Below are 21,269 nucleotides of genomic sequence, written 5' to 3'. Positions count from 1 at the left end.
ACTGCGTGAGCGCCCGCCCGGAGCGAGCAGTGCCCCGCTGCGCTCCGGCTGCTTCGCGCTGGCTCTTGCCGGGGATTTGCCTTTTTCCCCGGCCCCCGGGAAGCGATCGCGGTTCCAGCGGGGCCCTTCCTCCCTTCTCCTCTTCTCCCTTCCTCCTTTCCACCCACCGCCGCCCGCTCTCCGCCTCGGGGCGCGATTTCCCCGCCGCTCGCCGTGCCCCCGGCGGGCCGCGCGTCTCCAATCAGCGCCCGGCCGCTAATTGCGGGGGGCCTCGCCCCGCTCCGCTTAAAAGAGCGGGGCCGAGCCGCTCGCCAGGATCGCGGCGGCCCCTCCCGAGGGCTCCCCGGCCCCCCCCCCAGCCCCAAGCCCCGGGGATTGGCCCGGCAGCGGCTTTAACAGCGGGGGGCCGCCCCCCCCCCGCCCCGGGACACAGCGGCTCGGTCCCCGCCGGCCCGCAGCAGCAGCCCCCGATGGCCGGCCGCCTGACCTGCTGCTGCCTCCTGCTCTGGGCCCTGCGCCTTCCCCCCGCCGCCGGGGGAAGCGCCGCCGGCCGGCCCCCCGCCTGCCCCGCCGGCAGAGCCCCCCGCGGGGGCTCCCCGCCGCCGCCGCCCCCCGCGCTGGGCGGCCTCGCCCAGGACATGGTCGCTGTCCACATGCTTAAGCTCTACGAGAAGTACAACCGGCACAGGAGCCGGCCCGGGGACGGCAACACGGTGCGCAGCTTCAAAGCCAAGCCAGGTAAGAGGGGCTTGGGGGGAGCCTGCCCGGGGGCTGCGGGGGGCTTCACGGCGCCGCCTGCACGAGTCCCGGGGTCCCTCGGTGCCCCCCAGCCGGGTGTCGCCGCTCCCTGCCCTCCACCGAAAGCATCTGCCCCGAGGGGGTCTCCCCGGCGAGCCCCCGCTGCTAGGGGCGAGCACACCGCTGGTGCCCGGGGCACCGTGGGGAGGACCTGCGCTAACCCCGGGGGGACAAAACCTCTCCCGGGGCCCAAAACCTTCCCCGCGGCTCCTGTGCAGGAGCGGTGCCGCCCGCGGGACCTCTGGCAGCTGGGGCACTGAGCTCGCTGCGCTGCCGGGCCCCGAGAAACCGAGGGGCTCTCTCCCGGTCTGCCTCCCGCTCCCCAGCTCTGCTCGGCTTCGTTACGAGGGCGCAGCAGCGCGTACCGGGGCGGAACTATGCTTACGGTGTCACTGTCTCTCTTTAAAATCAGTTGTTTGCTCAGTTAATGCTCTTTACGTTTGTTATCCTTTGCCAAGGATACTTAAAATAACGTTTCTGGAAAACGTCTCTTCCTTCTTTGGTTAGCTCTTACAGGTTATAGCTAGCATTGTACTTCTGAAACAAGAATTAGACCAGCTTCCAGAACAGCACTTGTTACGCTTAAGTGCTGATTTTATAGGCACCTCTGATGAATTATTAGTGAGCGATTACTAGAATATTGCACAGTAACTCTTATCTGTAATGCACAAATTAAATCTTTCCTATGTCAGATGCAACATTACAAGTCCTCCTGCTAGGAAGAGATCCCACAGAGGGCTGTGGCTGTTAAAACACACAGCCCCCTAGGAGTTAGGATGTAAGCAACTGCAGCCATTTGGGAGGGAAATCTCTGTGCACTAGACCAGTACGCAGCCACTAACTAATGGGGTTAGGAAGGAGCTGCCACAGTGGATGGTTGCTCTGTGACTGCCTACTACTGCTCTTCCTTCTCAGTGAACTGAGCAGCTGATGCTGCCTGCTACCCAAATAAGGCCCTGGGCCACAAGCCCCATTTGGTGGCACAACTCTTGCACTTCCATATTCTTCTTATTTAGCTATTCTGCTCAACAAGCAAGTTGCATCCAAGTGGTTAAATTCAGTTTTAAAACACCAGAATACTGTCCTACTTACACGTACTGCAGACTAGTATTTTGCTCATCTGTCAGATCACAAAACTAAGGCAGAGAGAGATGCTTGCATGGTAACTTGCCCAGGGTCATGCACAACTGTATCCAAACCTCCCCTCTCCTGTAGTCCATCCGTATCCCTTCTCTGTGGGATCTCCTCTCTCCCCAGTAATGTGCCATGAAAGCCAAAGCTCCCCTGCAATGCTTTTCATGACAATAAATGTTATTTCTTCGTGATTCATCAACCTAGTGATGAGCAGTCTGAAATCAACCATGGAATGACACAAGACCAAGAGTGGGGAGAAGCACACTTTGCAGAGTGTTTTCTTTATCTCCTCAAAGAAATTCTAGTATTCTTCTGAGAGAAGAAATCAGCAGTCTTCTAATGCGATATGGGGGGCATCTGTTCTCTATGAAATACAGATGACACTTCTGATCTTATCTAGACAAGCAAAAGACTACACCTACAATAACTTTCCTCTTGTTATCCCAAGCAATAGATTTACTTCATTTGAAAAAGGAACCCTTCAGAAAACCTGTAACCCTCTATTCCTGCACTGCAGCTTAAAGCTTGTTGGGCACATTCTAGCATCAGTGTTCAAGATAGGGTTGTCAAGACGAGGGCTCTCACTGGTTTTTGGGTTGACATTGCTTCTTTATCAGATGTGCTACTGCAGTCTCCTCAATTACAGTTGTATTACCACAGCCCTGAGAAACCACACATCTCTTACAGGGTATGGGTGATGTTGACTGGGGTTGCTGAATATGGAAAAGCATTAGATATTAATGTGAAGTAATTGCTATATAGCATATGAATTTTGCATGTGTTCCAAATATAACTTAATGTTTCTCTAGCAGTACCAATAACTTCAGGAAGAATGCTTCCCAACATCTGATTGCCTCTCACCTCCACCTGTGTTCCCAGGAGCTGGTTATTCCTCTGTGAAGGAGCTGAGAGATGGGCACACAGTTCAAGTTTTCCCTTAGTTCAATGCAAATTAGTTCATAGACTTTTTCTTGTTTTCAGGGAACTTTGTAGCTTTAGAAAATGGCACCAATTGACCAAAGCTAGCTGCACAGTCAAGTCATAAGTGGTTTTGGAGTGCAGTTTGTGACCAAATGTGAAATAACAAGTTATTGTCCAACTTCATCTAGATACCTGAGATAAGGGAATTGGTCTTCATGGCAGCAAGCAGCTTTCTAAGCCATGAAACCCTCCTGCAAAAACTGCCTCTTACGGCTCAGGCTCTTTCACTGAATGCCACCCATCCTCCAAATGAAGCCCAGGCCTCAGTGAAGAGTGGAAAATAGCAGCAGTTTAATTAAGACAGTATCATAATGCTTATGGGCAAGAAAAGCGAATTAAGATTTCTCAGGAACTGTAATTCTGGCCTCTAGAGGCTTTCAGTTGTTTTAACATAATTTCATAGCTTAAAATATTTTAAACTAGGTTTTTTGCATATTGGTTTTCACACAAGTGTGTTATCAGTAAATCTGCATTGCTAATCTTCACTTACTGCAATCAATATTCTCCTAGTAGGTGGCTTGCCTACTAACAGCAAATGTTCTTTCCTTGGCCACTTGTCTGTTTTTTCTATACCCATCTCTTGCATGCACCCTCCATACATCTTGCCTGTACTCTGAACTTGAAGCTGCCTAGAGTGATCAGAGGTAGATACAGTCAGTAAAATATTCATAGCTTTAATGCATGCAGCTAGTACAGCTCAATTCAGAGTAGGCCTGGAAAACATAATTCTTGGCTGACAGGTTGGTAAAAGCATGAGCAATCTGTTGAATTACAATAAATATGGCTGTGCTCCATCCAAAACTCAAGCTTCCTCAATTCCTAAAAAGCCCACACTTCCAGGGTTCTGGATCTTCAGTAGCTATTGATTCACTCTTTCTACAAAGAATGTTGACTTTGAAGGATTTCTTTCACTTTGGAATGCAAAAATTAGCAATTCAGAAAAACTAAAATTCCCTTTCTTTGAGTTCTCATTCCAAATTCCCTTCTCATCAGAAACCCTGGGACCTCTGGTGTTTGAAACACTTCTATCCAAGTGATACATACATTCAAGTTCTCAGTATAGAACTGATAGTGCTGGCAGTGTACTACTCCAAAGATTTTAGTAGAATTTGAACTCAACTCTTTTTTGTAGTCTGAGCACCTGTGAATCCAACTACCATTGACTGAAAAGTTTACTGATAGGAATCCTGTCCTGAACTGACTGAACCAAACAGGCTGTCATCACAGAACATTGTCAGCTGCTCTGCCACCTATGGAAATGTTACAGGGGTATCAGGACAGACTTCTCCACTCCTCTGCGTGAGGAGAAGAAATACAGATGGTGTGGATGGAAGTTGCCTATTTGAATATCAGTACTTCAGACTATATCTGTGGTCCTGGTATTGACGAACATCCTAACATGCTGTGGTTTCATCCAAATGATGGCTTTAGCTAGCATACCTCTGAACTGGAAGGCAGCAAGCAGCAATGTAGTGGTTACCCATTCTAGTCCCTTAAAGCATTGTTAGTACCAGTCTGAGCTTAAAGAGAGCAATATGTTCTTCAGATGGTTGTATTTTTTTTCCTTGAGATCTTATTGATCAGTGAATAATGGTATAAATAGTGCTTCTCTTCACCTCTGAAATCTAATATTGCTGTTAAATATTGCTAGGGTTTTTTCCTCTTCTCATTCACTACAGTTTTAAGCTGAAGTGACTCCAACAAGCTCCCTATACTACCTGGTTTGAAATGAGTAACCAAAAAACAAACTTTGGTAATCTGCTTTCAGGAATAAGTGGTTTGACTACCATTTTTTTCATATTTATCCATGTTTTCCTTGTTCTCTTGCAGAATTCTTGGCCCAGAAGCCACTGTATTGCTTCAACCTAACATCCATGCAGGATTCAGAGATGATCCTTGCTGCCACATTTCACTTCTATGCTGACAAACGCCCTCGGCACCGGGAATTGTTTTGTAAGCGGTCCAAGAACTCATCCTGCCGACTCCTTCACTTGCCTCCCATCCTGCGTCTCAACCTCATTTTCCAAACCATCCCCCAGAATTCTGCCTATAGACTAGTGAAAGGGAACATCACCGTGTTTATTCAAAGGCGAGGTGCTTGGCATGCAAAGGACATTTCGCACATCATAAAAGAATCGAAACAGGCTGCGGAGCTCATCCTCTGCGCTGAGCTTGATTCTGGGGAGAAGCACCAAGGCTTCCCCGAACAGGTCACCAGCCATTTGCCTTATATTCTGGTTTATGCCAATGACCTTGCAATCTCTGAACCCAACAGCGTGGCAGTCACCCTACAGCGTTATGACCCATTCCCCTCCAGTGATGGGGACCAAAATCTTTCGCCTAATGCTTCTACTGATACCCGAGTGAGAAGGGACACATACCTCTCTAGCTCTATTCAGAACAATGAGTTGCCAGAGGTAGAGTATAACAACAACAAATACAACAAACATGACATATGGGAGAATGCCTACAAGTCCTTGAAACCAAAAGGCTCACGCAAAGACCGAAGGAGAAAAGGGCAAGAAAACACAGAAACACTTGCAAAGTCTCAGGTGCTAAATTTTGATGAGAAAACAATGAAAAAGGCAAGGCGAAAACAATGGAATGAGCCACGGATTTGTTCAAGAAGATATATGAAAGTTGACTTTGCTGACATTGGCTGGAATGAATGGATCATATCTCCCAAATCATTTGATGCCTACTACTGTGCAGGGACATGTGAATTTCCAATGCCTAAGGTAGTACACCTTTTCACTCTTGTTAGCTTGCAAATAGTACTGCTCTGCCTTTCCAACTACTTCATTAACTAGATTTTTACCTTTAGACTTCTACCATCTCACCATACTTTGTTTAGATGGGAAAAATAAGCAATATTGTTTTTAACAACTTTATAAGAAAAATGTCTCAGGTAAAATAACTTCTAGAAATTCTTATTTTATATCTTGAAACCACAACAGACTTGCACAGTTCATTAAAATACAGTTATGCACACTAAAGAATCAAACTACTCCTGTGTGGCAGCAGAAGTAGTCAGTATTAAAACTAATAAAACAAGTTACTCTATCAGAGTATTTCTGAATTCTACTGGTAATACCTTAGGAAAAAAATGCAGACTAGTGACACATACTTTAAGAAACTGCCTGTCGCCTTGAGAATAGGAATGCTATTTACACTTACATTTGTCTCAAAGTTCTCTGGTGCTTCTTTAATTTGTCAAAGTCTTAAAATTGAGAAAACTCTGCTCAAACTAGAAAAAAGTTTCTTTTCCATATGTGGCTGAAAATGCCAAATAGCTGTCTGTAACACTCTGACTTTGGTGTTTTGAATTCCTCCTCAAGAAGCAGTGTGAAATTTCCTAATAAAGAGGCAAAGAGTTCTTGAATTCTAGTGGAATTCTGATTTGGCCTACTCCCAACTCACTTGCCCTTTGGCAAAAAGTAGAGATTTTGGCAATTCTATAAAACACAAAAGTTCTCTCATTTTACAGGGCTTTCAGATAAAGGGGGAAGGAGGTTCAAAGCACTGCATAATGTGCATGTTCAAAAACTAATAATTTTACGTTTCTACCTACAAATGGTCTGATTATTCGTTTAACTGCCAATTTTGCACATGGTCAATCTGCCCATGAATAATTGATAGTGGTTTACAACAAAGAATATCAAAGATCTGAGACAGGAATCTGCCCTACAGGGAGTCTGGTGTGTTTGCGTTGAAATCAGTAGTATGACTGCAGGAAGAGAGAATATGCAGGCTAGTTTAAGTCCAGGAACAGCAGAAATGTGGATTTCGGGGTGGGGTGCGGAAATCTGCCCAGACCCTATGTTCTTGTGTTGCTGGCCAATGCTGAACCAGGTACACAAACTCATACATGAGCTGGTAAAAATTAAAGCTTGCAGAGGCTCACATACAATTTCACTTCTCTGTTGTAGTATAGGATATTATGCAGCACCATGACCATTTAACTTACCCAATGCAAAACCCAGCCTGGGAATATGGGTCCTCAGCCATAATCTGATGCATGGTTCATATGTATTAAATAAATAAATAAATAAAAAACACACCATACTAGAGCAAACTAGTATGACAGAAGATGAAACAGAACCAAAACACAATGGATATGTTTCTAGCTGGAACAGTGTAATAAGTTTATTTTGGTGACATTTAATATCAGAAACCAGTGTTTGTCCAAACCTTCTCCCTGATTTACAGTAATCAGAATACTCTATTTTTAATCCTTGTAAGAGAATCAATTTATGAGTTTCAGGTTTGAATTCCATTCTTGAAATGAAAACAAAGCTTTCCTGAAGCTAAGAAGTACTGCTTATTAAGATGTCACAGGGTGTTTTCTAATGGGCAAATTCATGATAAAGCAGACTTTAGAAGGGGTACAAACCAGGAAGAAGGTGAGCTGAAGTATTTCAGACTTGTTTTTCAACTACATCACCACCCTCCTGTTTTCTGAGGTTCAGAATTTCCCCCAGCTAGGACTGTCCTAGAGGTTAAGAAAGAGCAGAACCTAGCCTGCTTTATTTAACTTGTAGCCAGCATTTAAGTCATCAAGTGCTTGCCCAGTACCATCACTACCGGGCATTCGTCTTGGTCTTTCAAGCTTTCCACTCTAGCACATCGGTACAAAAGCCAATGTGAAGCCTAACCCAAGATCACTAAGCACTTGGGCCAGATTTCCAGAAGGGCTGGAACATTTGGAGCTTGGCTGGATGTGGGATGGGTGTGCTGCTTGGCTCCACTGTAGATGTAGGGCTCAGGCAGCCAGATTTTCTACCAAGTAATAGTCCATAATAAGCAGCTTTCTCTTTAAGCATTGTTGCTCATAATGTGTACGCTTGCAGGCATTAGAAACCTAATTAGTGCTGTCGTCTTGGTAGCTTGATTTACTCAAGCTGAATTGTTCCTAACTGGTTTCAGGGGTGACAGCTGCTCTCACTAGACTTGGTCCGCATCTGTTTGTTCCCTGCAGATCCTAGAGACTGTATGGCTGGAGAAGGTCCTAGTAGGATCTTCTGCAGGTTCATTAAAAGGAGTTCTACAAGACAGCTACTGGCACTGAGGGCAGTGGTGGTTATTTGTTGCATGCAGTCAACAAATTCTTTCAGTAGCCCATTAAGATCTGTGACTTTCAAGTAACACTATAATAAAGGAGCTAGGACTCCTTGAGGAGCTTTTTGTAAAGGTTAATGCAAGAGTTAGATTCTAGAAGCTCCAGTTCTTTGAATTTCTAAACTCTGCAGTTGTTTATATACATGAAGGCTACTTCTGTCTCTCTTGCTGTCCAGATTGGCAGCCATGGCCAATGTGGATAGAAGCTTATTTCTACTTCATGCCACAGCTGCAAGGCTAATTCGCTGCTGTTTGGTTTGGGACAGCTTTGAAATCTAAGAGAGCAAACTGTTGCTAATTATGTAAACACATGCTAATTACAGAAAGGCTCTTTCCAAGACCAGTTACTTCTTGGGACTGTCTTGATATGGATGCTGTCTTGAAACAACAAAGCAGAAAGGTGATTTCACAGTCCATCCTTGTAATGACTCAAATGATGTCACTTAAATTAAAGCTTTCAACTGCTCCTTAACTTAATCTAATTCTTTTCACTTAAAGTATCTGCTTCCATGTTGAGATTTGCAAAGTCCTTGTTTGTTGTCCCCCAGATGCCATGTATACCAAATCTGTTGAAAACTACCAAAACTGTAGGTAACAGTACTAGTTTGCAAGGGTTTATGATCTGAAAGGGCTCTGTGAGCTTGCTTGTCTATTCTAGAGCAACTTCCCTTTGTTGAGGCTGTTTCTGGAGCACTCTTTTAAACCAGAGTAATTAGTATAGGGAAAAAGTAACTAGTTCCAGGTTAGTGTATGTGAAGAGCAACAGTACTGGAACGTATTTACTTTGGAAATACAGGAGCCAATTTTCTCAGTCAGATAAGAGGTTAAGAACACAAGAGAACATCTTGCAACTGAAAAGTCTGCCCCACCTTAGCCCTTTTCCCTGCATGCCTGTCTCCAGCACTTAATAGGTGCAGCCATGGACATTTCTCTTTTTCTAAGCTATTGACTGTTGGCTGTGCCACCAGTGCCCTCCTCTGGTATTTATGAAGGCAGCATACAGAGTACAAACTCGGATACATCCTCTGCAGAAAAGCTGAAAATGTGAGCACATGGCTATGTTGCGTGGCCCTGTGACTCAATCGCATATATTAAATTATTCAAGACAAATAACAGAATTGTATCAGGTTCCAAGCTGCTTTGGAAAAGCAGCTTCTCATCAGTGAAGCAATAACCATTTCCTTCTCTGTTCCAGGTTGTCCGACCATCAAACCATGCTACAATCCAGAGCATCGTAAAAGCAGTGGGAATCATTCCTGGCATCCCAGAGCCCTGCTGCGTTCCTGACAAAATGAGCTCCCTCAGTGTCCTGTTCTTAGATGAGAACAAAAACGTTGTTTTGAAGGTATATCCCAATATGTCGGTGGAAACCTGTGCCTGCCGATAAGTTCATACAAACACATCTCTAACAAGACCTACCTACCCGTCCTGCCTGACCACACTGGGAAAGTTGTGAATGGGAGATGAATCCACTTGTGTTGATGCCTACAATTCCTCTACGATCCCTGCAATTCCTCCACAAAAAGCATGCAGAGAGGTTAAAACGATACCCGTGCTCACCTGGAAGGATATGTCTTACGATTGTCATCTGTCTAGTATATTTACCTTCCAGGAGTTCAGTACTTTTGCAAGTATCTTCCTAACCCACCTAGCCAAGAAACATGGTATTTAGTGAGAAATTTAAATGTAAAGTTTTCCATAATCAATGGACTAAAATATGTTTTTATACACTATTCTTACTGAATATTTTATCTCTTCAGTTAACCAAGGAGATGGGAAGTGAATTTGCAAAGGCAGGCTTGTTTTAGAATATCACTTTTGTAAACAGATCGAAACTTTTTGCCTAAAACACTCATTCTCTTAATCTGCATATTTATAATGAAAAATGCTGTAATAAAGGGCTTAATATGTATATTTTCTTCAGGATGCAAGTATAGCGCACTGTATAAGCTTTCATATATACAGTATGATAATACAGCCATTTTTGGTTACCCTTCCCTAATATATAATTTGTTCTACGAAAGACATATATAGTATCCCACAATTTTGGTTTGCTGGATATAATTTCAGGTTGTTAAACATATGCTCTGAGTAACACCTTCTTTATAGTAATATGTTGAAATACTAAAAATAAAATAACCAAGATTTATATTTTTGTAAATTATACTTTATATCCTCTAGATTGTTACATGCTTTTAACAAAAGCTAATAAATTAAAGGTACAGTAGTATCTAAAAATAGTTGAATTGTCTTTCTATAAATCCACTCTGCTACATTCTGGTAATTAGATGGAAACATGTAAATGCACGTTAAGCTTGTCATAATGCGCTTCAACAGATTATAGCATGAATGGAATACCCTGATCATCTGTACTGACCTCCTGCACAGCACAGTTCAAAGAGTTTTGCTCAGTAGTTTCTGTATCATGTATTATGGATCTTCTGTTTTGAGCTTGGAAATACCTTTGAAAAAACTGCATAAATTTGGCTTTAACAATTTCAAGTAATGGACTATCTCTACTGGACTATGAGTAGTTGTTCCAAAAGTTAGTGCTCTTTGTTCAAATGCAGTGGCTTAATCCTAGTCTGAATTTATTAAGCTTTAGCTTCAATTCACTGGATTTTACTGTAACCTATTTTTATTAGATCCCTTTTGTCTATTATCCAAAATACTTTCACTGTGTATTTTTAGTATATAGAGCAGGGTCGAATTACATTTTGGCTAAGATTTAAATAGGTACTTTGATTTCTTATTATTCCAAGTCTCAAAACAATTTCTCATGGCTCTTTTCTGAAGTCTTTCCAGAACTTTCATTAAATTCTCTTTCCAACAGAGAACTTCAAAATGGGACACAATCTTTGGCAGTTGTTCCATTAAAAGTCTTAACAGAAATAACTCTGCTTCCCTCTAACTCCTGCATAATCCTCTGCTGATGCATCTGTCGTAGCCCCTATAACTGCAGCACTCCTCTAAGAGCTGCTGTTCCATTACTGAGCCAGTCAATTCTCTTCCTCTGCATCCCTGAGTGCCAGGATACACTGATGATGTGCTCCACTTTCACCCACCTGCTGTACGACCACCTGAGCGGAGCAGGAGCAGAACAACCTTCTGAGGTCTGTGAGGTAGTACAGAGAGCAAGCTGTGGAGCCTTTCTCACTCAAGGGACAGTCCAGCCTTCTGTACCAGCTCATCTTATTAGAGCTGTATTGCTCACGGAAAGGACAAAACACACACTACCCTCAGATGAATGACCTGACCTGGAAGGCTCCTCTCCTGCTAAGGCGCTAGGTAATTTCTACCATAAATATTCCATATTCATGGGGTGCAGATTCCCAGACAACAGGGGTTGTGTAAATGTGGCCCTTCCTGCTAACCTACACCAAACCAAGATTCTGCGTACATGGGAGTGTCTGCAAGGTTACTCTATCAATAGTTCTTCCCAGTTCCTCCCAACAGCTCTCATTAAGAAGTAGTTATCTCTAAGACCTTGTAGCAATTGCCCAAAGGTCATGGATCCTGCTAGGCATTTCTTCTCTAAAAGCATTACAGGGATTTACATGGGTACTACCAGGACAAACCTTTGCATACTATTGCTGTTAAAGACCTCCCTTAAAAATGTAGGGTCTTGTGTTTTTATAAATCAAGAGACACTCAACTCATGTTGACAGAGTAATGCTGATGCATAAAGAAAAATGAGAAACTTCTCAGAAATCCATCATTTGTTCCAACAGAACAGCCGTTAAGCGTAACGCTTTCCAAAGTACGTTAAGCCATTGCCATTTCTGTTCTTCATGAAGAATTATCCTTTTTTGTAGGTCATCTTGATCCCATTTAGCATCAACTGTGAACAGAATGACATATTAGTGTAGTGTATTTATGATATGGTCTTTTGCATTTTGTTCTCCTCTGGGAATCTTTTCTGTATCTTGAGTTAGTCACTGAGTACAAATTTGCTTTCCAAGACGTGCCATGCAAGCAATTACAAAAGAGAGATACCATCCTACAATCTATTGTAAGGTCTATAGGATATAAGGTAAAACACTACTCCTACTACTCTTTAGGATACCTAGAAAACCTTGAAAGATCAAGTATGCATTTAAAAGTTTGTTGGCATAACTATGCAATTTACCACAGGCAAACCAAAATTACTATACAAACAAAACAATTCTCATATTAGTAAAATTTGTTTCATTTAGGGAATAGTGTAACTTTGAGTAGAAACCCATGTTTTCACAAGGCATTTTCTGGTTTAGCTGTATTGGTCAATTCTCAAATGTGCCCAAGGCCTTAACCACTATTTGTATAGAAGTGGCTATTACTTTCTGTGTCTTTGGTATTAGACATCTAAACTTCCTTCAGAAAAGGAAGCTTTGCATTAAACACTTTAAATTATTTTTAAAATGGCACAAATGCAGTCAGCTGCTGTTGGAAAACACCACCATCACTGCTGTCTTGGTTCTTCTCTTCCAACAGCCCTTTTGGTCTCTATGACCATCCTATAAACCATTCCACTCAGTGTTAAAATTTCTTGAGAAAGTTTTATTGACAAACACTTAAAATAGCAGGTCAAGATAATCCCACAATTAATCCTGACAGAATTGAGGATATAGTAATATTGCATGATTAAAGACAGATAAGCCAGGAAAACAGCTGATACTAGTCAGCGAAGTTTAAAGGACATTTTTTTCTAAGCCAAAATTCATTTCATTCTTTGAGATCACAATTTAATTGTCAGAGGTAAAAGCAACAGATAGAATGCACTTAGGTTTTTGTGGACTGTTTCACTTCACTTTCACAAGGCAGCACAATTAGAAGAAACCACTGGACAATATAAATGTATTTGTTTATCAAATGAATTAACAACTGTCTCACTGCCAAACCTCAAAGAGCAGCTTTCAAAAGCAATTGTCACTGAATGAAACTGTTCATTGTAAAGTTTCTGCAAAGATGACACTTGGCCTGACACTATGTGACATCTTCGTATATGAACTGGAAGTCTTTATATGACAACATCCACAGCATCTGCATAGGAGTGTTTAGGAGAGGAGTATTTGTATAGACATCTTGATTTAGCCGCACTCTATGTAATCAAAAATCATTTCAAGGTAGACAAATGCAGAACTTTGTACCTAGGCACAAGAAATGGAGGTTGTTCCTACTGAGCAGATTGCACCCTTGAAAATCATGACTTTTCAAACAGTTTTGCTGGTTGTCATGGTCTTATAGCATTATATGAGCATCCACAGTGATGCTACTACATAAAAAGAGCTACATGAAAGACTTAAAAGATGCACAGTGGAGCAAACCCCAGAAGAAAATGAGATTTTATTTTTGCATGTGGTACTGGTGGACTAGAAAAACCATGTGTAGCCTCACATGGTTCACCTTTTCAAAAAGGCACTGAAATTCTGACACAGGGAAAACAAGAAGAGTCGGTGCATTTTTAGACACGTTCTGGAAAATATATTCTGTAACGGTTTATTTTATAAGACAGCAAACTGAGAAGTAACTTGATTACACTGTGCAAGTACTTTGATGGGGGGGAAATGCCTGCACTGTGGGGCTCCTTAAGCCAGCAGGAAAGAACGAGTGTCTAGAAGGTGAGGGCAGACACAATGAAACAATAAATGAAGTACCAGGAATTTTTTTAAGTGTGAGTGATGGTCTTCTGGAAAAAGTGCTACAAAAACAAACAAACAAACAAACAAAAAAACTCCAGTTCTTGATATCTTCAGATATTCTGGAGACCCTTGAAAAGTTATGCTTTAGCCAAACACAAGCCATCAGGCTCTTGCACACAGGTAGAAGATACCTGATACATAACAATCTTGCTAATTCAGGAGAACAGGATCAGTGCAAAGCAATCCTTTCTCACTTTCCAGGTTAGGAACATAGTTTACCAGACTGTCGGATCCCAGTTGTCAACTGAACAGATACAAAAGTGAGCATTTGAGAAGTCTGGGCTCACTTTAAACACTGTGTATGCCCTGCTACAAATCTAGAGAAGAAAGGACAAAATCTTGTCTGTATCTTTGTGATTTTTTTTTTAATGTAAGAGCTCCTAGTGCTATTCAGACTTTGTGGCACCTGTGCAGTGTGGATTAAGCTGTGCTTATTAAAAATGATGCATTAATAATATTGACAGAACATGATTAGATAATGAGATTCATTCAGATAAATAACAAGTGCCATTTTTGCTTATAAATACACTTTTTATTTTCCTCTGTATCATGAGAAATGATATCATCAAACTTGTATTTTTCTCTTGGCCACTTCTTTTCATGGGTAACATTATCTGCATAGATAATCTTCACAGAGACCTCTTACTTTCCACCTAGCCTTGAAGGCCTAGTTCTGTCTTTATTCTGAGGTCACCAAAATAATGACTGGTTGCTCTGGGACTGGAATGACCATCAAGAATCTAAGAAATATATTACGTAAGATACTATAAAAACAATAATTAATTCCCATCTACCAAAGGAATCAAACTGCAAATGGACAAGCCTGCAAACAGCACGAAGCAAACTTGACACAAAACAGATATTTCACTGTGTACAAATAATAGCTCTTAGCTGATAAACGAATTAAGTTTTAAGGTTGTTTGCAATGGCATGAGATCATGTCTTGCAGAATCGCAGGTCTCCATCAAATTACTGGAGATTTTCTGATGGCAGGTTAAGGGACCATGACAGAGATTTGTGAGATGTTATTTACTAACAGCCAATAGAGTAATTTTGTTCTAGATCTCTGTTTTCTAGTCTTGATGAAAACTGTGTAATCCTCCACGTCCCTAAGAAAGCTTCTGTCTGTGTTGGAAAGGAAATGATAAAAAGAGTGTAATTAAGCAATGATGACCTTTAAGTGAAATGTGGATTCTTTACAATATACAATGTCCTTCCCAACAGCCATATGTGTTTGTCAGATGTTTACAGAATCTTCATTAACTAAGAGCTTTGCTAGATAACAGAAGCTGAAGCATGGCATCAATGACTCAGATAAGGGCAAGTGTACAACCAATCTGCTTGACAACTGACAAGAGGCTGGGGTTTGAAGCAGACTGCGAAAAGAACACAAGAAAGTTATTTGCAAAGGGCATTCCAGTTGTTTGCCTTCCATCTCCTTTCCTCTGTCTGTAATAGCACAACATTTTTAATCAGCTAAAATACCCCTGTCCTCTCGTCTCTCCATCAGAAAGTAAATATATAAGAAATGCATTACTTTGGAGTATTAGCTGCACTGTCTGTTTTCAATATCATTGCCTGTCTGACAAGAGGCAAGCCTTTGGAAAACTGGGACAAGTTATCAGCTATGGGAAAGTCCGATGCACCCTTTCACGATCCTGGGGAAGTGGAAGAGGAGACCCATTTTGACTTTAAATCTTTCCTGGAGAATATGAAGATGGATTTACTAAGGAGTTTGAATTTATCAAGGGTCCCCTCACAAGTGAAGACCAAGGAAGAACCACCACAATTCATGATTGATTTATACAACAGATATACTGCGGACAAGTCCTCCATCCCCGCATCCAACATTGTGAGGAGCTTCAGTACTGAAGGTAGGAGAAGTCCTGCATATGTGGACTAGAATTTTTGAAGAATTATATGGACAGCAGTTACTCAGATTATTTTGAATTTCTGAGGAAACTGAGTGTCCACAGATTATTTAGAAACTAAGCAGGTTAAAATTTTGGACTGTAGTCTTGCTCCATCATTTCATTCATCTTTAAAAAATACCATTACCTTAAGTTTTCTTCTTTGATGTACAATATTCTCTTCTCAAATGCATCAACTGAGTCAATGCCCTGAATACAGCATTAAATGAACCATGTTTCTCCGAGCTAGGGATTTGTCACTGAGCTTCTGTGTTAGAATACTTTTGATCATCTATAACTGAGATATCCATGCAATAAAGCTCTTCTTTCTGGTAGGCTCCTGTTATCCTTAAAAACACAGTAGCCAGCTGAGAAATTTGCTATGGATCCAAGCAAGGAACAGCACTGGTCCCCACAGATTATGGGCTAGGCAGGCAGATTTACAGGGAAAGTGGAAATCAAGCTTGTCTCAACAACAACAAAAGATCAAGATCTGTGTAAAAATAAATAGATTTTTGAAAGCTCTACATAAAGAAGTAGTAAAAAATAGTTATAAGTAAATGCAATTCTTGGGATAGAAATGAGACAGGGAGAATCTGTTTATATACAAAATAGACATATGCAGGTAACAGCACTATAGGGACTATAGGGATCTCCAAATCCTCAAATCAGTGACCCTAGTCCTGAAATGGAAAGAAACCTTAACAGTATGACAGCTAGATTACAGTTCCCACATCTCACTCTCCTCTCAGAATTCTTTAGAGGGTGAACACTGAAAAAGTGTAAAAAGTAGCCAAGGATCAAAAGTAGCCAATTAAAATTGTCCTAAAACTCAATGACGCTTGAGTAATTATCTTACATTGACCATTAAACAGACATCAGTCAGTGATCACTTTAAAACATTACCAGTATGATCTTCCAGCCAAATATCTGCCCCTCCCAAGGCAGACTGCTGGTACTGCACATACATTTGCAGGAAAAAAAAAAAAAAAAAAAAAAAAATATATATATATATATATATATATATATATATATATCACACAAGCTCAGTGAGTCCAGCCTGGAACAGACCCAGACATGAAAGGCCGTTTATCACCAAGTGCCAAATTAGACAGACCCTCAAGCTTCGATTCAGGTTTTTCAAATGCTTTTCTATTTCCCCTAACTCTCAGTAACCCAAGCTGCTTTCAAAGCTATCTGAAGACAGCTGAGGCAAAAGCCTCAGCACAGTTAATTCTTAGAAAGAGACAAGTACGTACTATACTTCACCATACTAGGGGAGAAGTTCATCCCATTGCATGATGATCAGTGGTAAATTCCCACTGTTTTTTTGAGAATCCTTTCTGTAAAAATCTCTTCAGGAAAATGCTAAATCGGGACGCTTTAGATGCTTTATTTACTCACCTACTATTGACCAGCATCACCCACACCTTCTTCTAGGCAGATTCTTGATACTATCCCTCCACTCCTCCCCGTACTCACCTGACCAGTCTTAGTGAAAATACCACCACCATCAGGGACCTCCATTTTGGCTTTTCACTCCCTGCTCCTGAAACCTGGCCAGAAGACAGGATCATTTTTTTATTACTAGGTAACCATGTTCTTATTTCACTCCCAAAATATATCCTGCATCTTTGAAAAGCAAGTTATTTGGACAGTCAGAAGCACTGTAACCACGTGTTTTAATTTCCTATTGCAGATGTTGTTTCTTTAGCTTCAGCAGAAGAAAATCCATTTCAGAAACACATCTTGCTCTTCAACATCTCTATTCCACGATATGAGGAAATCACCAGAGCTGAACTGAGAATTTTTATCTCCTGTCACAGGGAAGTTGGGTCTCTGTCTAGACTGGAAGGCAACTTGGTCATTTATGATGTTCTAGATGGAGACTACTGGGAAAACCCAGAAAGCACAAAATCTTTCCTCGTTTCCCACAATATCCAGGACTGTGGCTGGGAGATGTTTGAAGTATCCAGCGCTGTGAAAAGATGGGTCAGGGCAGACAAACTGAAGACTAAAAACAAGCTAGAGGTTGTTATTGAGAGTAAGGCTCTGGGTGGTTTCACTTGTGGGAAGCTGGATATCAGTGTTACTCCTGACAATAAAAATCTGCCCCTGTTAATAGTGTTCTCCAATGACCGCAGCAATGGGACAAAAGAGACCAGAGTGGAGCTCCGGGAAATGATTGTTCATGAACAAGAAAGTGTACTAAATAAATTAGGAAAGAACAACACTTCGTCTGAAGAAGAAGAACCGCGAGAGGGAAAGGCTGTCACTGGACCCCGCCGGCATTCCTCCAGAAGCAAGAGAAGCATCGGAGCCAACCACTGCCGGAGAACTTCCCTCCATGTGAACTTCGAGGAGATTGGCTGGGATTCCTGGATCATCGCTCCCAAAGACTACGAGGCTTTTGAGTGCAAAGGAGGTTGCTTCTTCCCTCTGACAGATAACGTTACCCCAACAAAACACGCTATTGTCCAAACTCTCGTGCACCTCCAAAACCCGAAGAAAGCTTCTAAGGCCTGCTGTGTTCCAACCAAATTGGATTCCATCTCCATTCTCTATAAGGATGATGCTGGGGTGCCCACGTTGATATATAACTACGAAGGGATGAAAGTGGCGGAATGTGGCTGCAGGTAGTATACAAGGCAGGAGCGCTGAGAATAAGAATACACCTCCTTCTGCTCTCTGTAAATCTGTACATTAGTAATGCAAATGAAAATCCTTGCAAACAAGGTTTGGAGCACAGCATTGGGCTGGCTGTTTGGTGCCGCTTCTTTTGAAGGAAAGCTGGCATTTAAAAAATAGCAATCACTGTAAATAGTCTGCATTATGTATCATGAATTAAAGTTTTGTGAGATTGAAAGAACCATGCATTATTTCTAACAGTGATGTAATCTGAATACCTTATTTGAACTTTTCTCTTAAATCAGTTCAGGTCACAAACCAAAGCATCTTCAAAGCAGCCTATGGGATTGAGGATGTCCTGTACATGTTTAATAGACAGAGAAATACAATTCTTTCATCCAACTCTGATATTTTCAACTTTTGTAAAACTCAGTGAACTGAATTTGGTCTTCATGGTAAAGTCAGGAGTCTGAATTCTGCAAGCCTTTTCTCATGTCAGTAATCTCAGCGGCTTTTACAGATCATTTTAAGACAAATTATTTACTCCTCTAAGTGAAGTTTTGCAATTTCCAAAGCAGACGAGACTCTCCATCTTGTTTCATTCCCAAGTTTCCTTCTGTGGGTAGCAGGTGCCTCGGTTTCATCTTTCTTATCCTCAATGTCCCTATTTTTACCCCTTTATGGCACATACTTGAATGATAAGAAGCACAGCCTTCCGCTTCTAAGACACTGTTTCCTAGGAGGAACAGCAGCCCTTATCTCTGGACAAAGATAAAGAGCCACTTTGACCTACTGCATATTCTTAGTATTTCTTTGCAAGAACATGCAGTCAAACAATGTCCAGTCTTAGGAGCTGTATCCCAACAACAGTGGGGGTTGGCAGTGCTCAGCACTTGTGAAAAGAACTCATTTTTAGGGGTCTAAATAATTTTTTTGGAGTCTGCCACCAGGGTGTTTTTCTTTTTCTTTATTTTTTCTTGCGAGAAACTCTATTTTACATACAAAATTCTTTCATGCCTTAGAAATGGGATTAATTGAAAATTCCTGTCTATGTTTTGGGACACATGCTATTGCATGAGATAAATACACTATCATACAATGATCCTCCTGACTTCACTTGTATTTTCACTAAACAAGAATCCCATCTTTCCTGCTATTAAAGAAAACTTTCTTTGATTTTAGTGAAGGTTTTGCCCATGCAAGAAAATACAGTGTCTTGTGTTGTTTTCAGGTGCTAGTTTTAAGTGCTGTACAAAGCTCTCATGGACCACCTCATTTCTACCACTCCACCTTCCACAAAAAAAATAAATAAATAAATAAATAAATTAAAAAAAAAATAAAAAAATCTATCAGAGAACACTTTTGATTCAAACTCATACCAAACTATATGTCTGTACAAAATATTGAATATTGTCTGAACAGAAGCTTAATGTATGGAAGCAACATGATTTAAATGAATACATATGTTTTAAATTAAGGCAGCCTGTGGGCAAGACGAATTCATTCGGCACGAACAGCTCAGCTTGAAATCTAATATGCAGTTTATTTACTATTGTTAACTTAATACAGAGAAAATAGCAGGTGAGTGTGAGCAGGATGGTTGTAATTCCATCGAGAACTGATGGTTATATCACAGACCATGAGCACAAAGCACGATTCATCAGAATCCTGGGACTGATTTATAGCCTTTTTCATTAGAACTGAGCTGCAATTGGATCAGATCTGAGGTCTGGGTCCATGCAAACTCCATCCATCCATAGATGCATGTCATTAAACTCTTAGGTTTCCAGTGACATCCTCTCATTTTACCACTCCCCACTGGCTTCTGTCATCTTACAGTTGTTATGTCTTATTCCTTTCAGACCCCCCCCCGTATTCTCTCCTTGTTTTTTTGATGTCTCCTAAGCTCATGAAAGTTTGTACAACTTGTCCTCTTAAAGTAAAACAAACCACCAAACAAGTATGTGGTGTGAACACATTAGAAAACTTATTCACCCGTGTGTTAAGGTAATTGCAACTGTGTGCTGCTCTTAAGTCATCTAAACACAAGGTCCTTGTTATAATTCCAAGTTCACTGAACACAGGACTTCATCCATAATCAAATGAAAAAATGAAATAGTAGGGAAGAAGAAAGACCAGTCCCCACAGAGAGAAATTCTCTACAGTCAGTTTTTCTTTTTGTCACACTCAGAAGTCAAATATTAATCTTTGTTTTCCAAACTTACTTGAATAAAAAATAAACATAAAAATATCTAACGCCAATTTTTTTGGCTCAAAATTTCAGATCCTAGCTATGCTATCAGAATTCCAGTGAAGCTCTATAGACTTTTTCCCAAAAACTGTAGTACAAGTCTCTTTTGTATTTCAACAACAACAACAAAAATTCCTCCTCCAGCCAGCTCTAATGATCACGTTCCCAAAGGCTTAACATTTTGGTTGGTATAGCAGTAAATTGAAACATGAATCTTTCCACAGGGTGATGATCAGGGTCAAGAAGGAATGAGAGCCCAGTCGTGACTACAGATGCTACCTACAGCATGGCTGAAGTATGTGTCAGATTGGTGTTTGGTTTTACATTGTAAATTTAGCAGCCCAATTTATGTAGTTTTGAACATTTGATTTTAAACAATTGCCCAAGTTCACTTTTCAGTTTCCTTGGGGTGCAAAGAATCAGTCAGGTGGCCAAAAAGCACTAGAAAATATACAGGTTACATGAGCAGGCAAAGCACCCAGCCACCTGCATCAAGCCAGGCCCCATCAGACACTGAGAAAAGCCCCCCTCGCCACCAAACAGTGGATACTGACCAGCAGCTTGCTGCTACTGAGGAGCAGGTTGGGGCTTGTGCAATGTCCAGCACACGAACAGTTAAAAACAAATCATACTTGCTTAACATAAACACGTGGCTGAAGTACCTCCTCTTATTCAGACCCATTAGCTGTGTAACAACTGCCATTTTAACATCAGAATCACCAGCTGATGGCCACAGACAATTTTAAGGCTGCACAGCAGCACTCCATT

At 41.4% G+C, this 21,269-nt stretch overlaps 2 protein-coding genes across 2 annotated transcripts; both read left to right on the top strand.

The window, feature by feature from the left end:
• Positions 1 to 470: 470 nt before the first annotated feature.
• On the top strand, positions 471 to 9,418 carry GDF10 (growth differentiation factor 10; the record flags this gene model as incomplete). Its single annotated transcript, XM_084290185.1, has 3 exons — positions 471 to 738; positions 4,744 to 5,651; positions 9,227 to 9,418. 3 exons carry the CDS (start codon positions 471 to 473, stop codon positions 9,416 to 9,418), a joined length of 1,368 nt encoding a protein of 455 aa, XP_084146311.1.
• Positions 9,419 to 15,240: 5,822 nt separating this feature from the next.
• GDF2 (growth differentiation factor 2) lies at positions 15,241 to 18,262 on the top strand (the record flags this gene model as incomplete). The annotated part of the gene is made up of 2 exons (XM_084289758.1): positions 15,241 to 15,586; positions 17,322 to 18,262. The coding sequence occupies 2 exons, from the start codon at positions 15,241 to 15,243 to the stop codon at positions 18,260 to 18,262; spliced, it is 1,287 nt and encodes a 428-aa protein (XP_084145884.1).
• Positions 18,263 to 21,269: the final 3,007 nt, after the last annotated feature.

The sequence above is a fragment of the Netta rufina genome, assembly GCF_964035555.1.
Source record: "Netta rufina genome assembly, chromosome: 7".
Lineage (NCBI taxonomy): Eukaryota > Metazoa > Chordata > Aves > Anseriformes > Anatidae > Netta > Netta rufina.
The sequence above is the reverse complement of the archived record's forward strand: the minus strand, read 5'-3'. Positions and strand labels throughout refer to the sequence as shown.